The 2,500-nt window shown below is 30.3% G+C and overlaps 1 protein-coding gene across 1 annotated transcript in view; it reads left to right on the top strand.

Annotated features, from left to right (window-relative positions):
* The window catches only part of LOC122256541 (uncharacterized), a 22,496-nt gene extending 21,873 nt beyond the window's left edge, over positions 1 to 623 (top strand). Inside the window, exon 8 of the mRNA XM_086545562.1 lies at positions 87 to 623. Within this exon, the coding sequence (XP_086401688.1) occupies positions 87 to 186 (100 nt within the window). The 3' untranslated portion in view covers positions 187 to 623. The remainder of the gene's footprint in view (positions 1 to 86) is intronic.
* The last annotated feature ends 1,877 nt before the right edge of the window (positions 624 to 2,500 follow it).

Below are 2,500 nucleotides of genomic sequence, written 5' to 3'. Positions count from 1 at the left end.
TGAAAATCAGCTTGTGAATAAATATGATACTTTAATGCCTTAATGCTATGTATACTTAATGCATCTTGCTTCACAATGCTCTGCAGGGATGTCATGGATGAGAGTTCTCGAAGTGAGGAGCTGGAATCTATCAAAGCAAATCCTGAACCAACTGACACTTTAGATTCAACACCATGTAGTGTGTAGATTTCAGCTGTGCTAAACAAGTACCATTTTGATTATGGAAGAGTATTGCTAACTGTGAAAGAAAAAAAATATCTGTACAATTTACAATATGTAAATGGTGTTATTCTCAGCCTACAAACAGACAAATGGAAGATACCAGTCATGTACCATTAAAATTCCTAGTCATTAATACCTATCTGTAATGTCAAGCACTAATGTATATGTTATCCTTATAACATATCTAGTCATTAGTTGTGCCAAATAGTTTTGGTATTAAAAAGATATATTGTCCCCTAAATAACATAATGAATTATTGTTTGTTTGTTTTTTTGTATATGTAAGTACAACTACAACTAGGCTGCATTTAGTGGACACTAAATCAACAACCTAAATCAAGAATCTCTAATAAAATTAAATAAGATGAGTTGAATAACTGACTTCAACTTCTTCTTTGAAACAAAGGAAATACTACTCTTTTCATTTAAAACATATTGCTGAGTTCTTTAAAAAAGGAGGCTTTACATGTAACCATAAAAGCTGGTTTAAAAGAAGTCCTTGCACTTAAAATATATAAAATAGTCATCCCAAAATGAATTATTGTAATAATAAAAACCCTTCAATTCTTTGGTGTAACTTATATGTTCATGCATTTGTAAAATTAAAATAACTAAATCCAGTTGAGAAACCCTTTGGCATATATATGCAAAACTCTTTTATTCATTTGAACCAAAGAGAAAACAAAATTTGTTACACTGTATGCTCATTTGACTTTACAAGAGAACTTCTACAATAATGGGTATATTATATAAAATATTAATTAAACCCATTACAAAAATGTGAAGGGAAAGACAGTACTTAACATTTTCCATTTGCTTAGAAATGGATAGATATATGTTGTAAAATTTCAAATTCCTCAACATTTATAAACATTTAGTCTTATAGTGCAAGATTTCCTTAGAATACAGACAAGTTTTATATCAAAGATATAATTTTGTAATGAAAATGCAAATCACAAAAGAAAAAAAGAAATGTACTACTGTTACCCCTCTCAAAGTAAGACATAGCAATTGCCAGTCTTAAAGTTGCATCAGCAGTTGCTGAAGTATAAAGTAAGTATAGTGGTGCTGCTTCCTGTCAAAGGATTCACTAATGATATTCAATGCATTATCTCAGTAGTAATCACAAACTTTTTTAGCCTTTGACCAATAGTGTGGTGCATTTCTATCATTAGTAATCTGTAACAATCGGCAACACAGTAAAAACTCCTTTTCCACTCAAGGTTGTCCCTCCATATTGTCTTGCCATGAGAGGGTTAGTTTTGCATTTCTGCATGAAAATCATGTTTGCCTATGAGCCATAAATGCGCACTAAATAAATGCATTCTCTCATGTTAAACCTGAAAGTAATATTTGATATCAAAATAATGGATAATCCATAATGTACAATTTTATACTAGTTGCAAGTGGCTCCCAGTTCATATTATACATAATTTTCAGTGATAGACATTCCTAACCTCCATTTAAGATTACAAAGAAAGGTATTTTAGAAAGTTTTCATTTACTATATCAAAGAAAAGTATTAAAATCCCTACTGAATCTTTCATAACTTTAAAAAAAAAGTAATGTATGACTACACAAAGGTAAATCAAATATTTGGGAACCACTGCACTAGATGCCTCAAAAGATTTTTTTTTTTTGTATGAGCATGAAACACTTCTTCCTTTTCTGTAATGAAGAATTTTGGTTTCTATTTTTATTACTTGAATTCTTTGAATGATTTTTAAATATATATGATTTGCTAGTTCATCCTTGCCCAGTTTCGTCATGATATTCTTTAACAACCTTGATCAGTAATTTTGTTTATACTTTGCTTCTTTTTTTTCATTATTGGGTGAATCTGAAATAAGAAATACTAGGTGACACAAATCAACTATTAGTTTTCAGTATAATCACAATATCAAAATGCCTTAAGAATCAGGTCACTTTTTGGCTTAAATATTGATGGATATCATATTAGAGGTTTCTTTTAGTACCACTAAGTTAACCCAATAACACCGGGCTATTTCAAAAGCGTAGGCTTACACCAAGGGCTATTCGCCCCCTCTGGCCACGGCTGACCGCAGTCAGAGTTATTTATTTATTCATTTATTTATATATATATATATATATATATATATATATATATATATATACATATATATACATATATATACATATATATACATATATATATATTATATATTATGACATGATCACCCGGGCCACACAAAAAGTCATGGTGTGATATCACATCCCTGGCAACCAGTGCTGCCACCAGACGATGTGATATCACATCA

This window comes from Penaeus japonicus, unplaced genomic scaffold, assembly GCF_977035675.1.
Source record: "Penaeus japonicus unplaced genomic scaffold, GWHDUDI00000001_assembly GWHDUDI00000002, whole genome shotgun sequence".
Lineage (NCBI taxonomy): Eukaryota > Metazoa > Arthropoda > Malacostraca > Decapoda > Penaeidae > Penaeus > Penaeus japonicus.
This window is presented reverse-complemented; position numbering and strand designations above follow the sequence as displayed.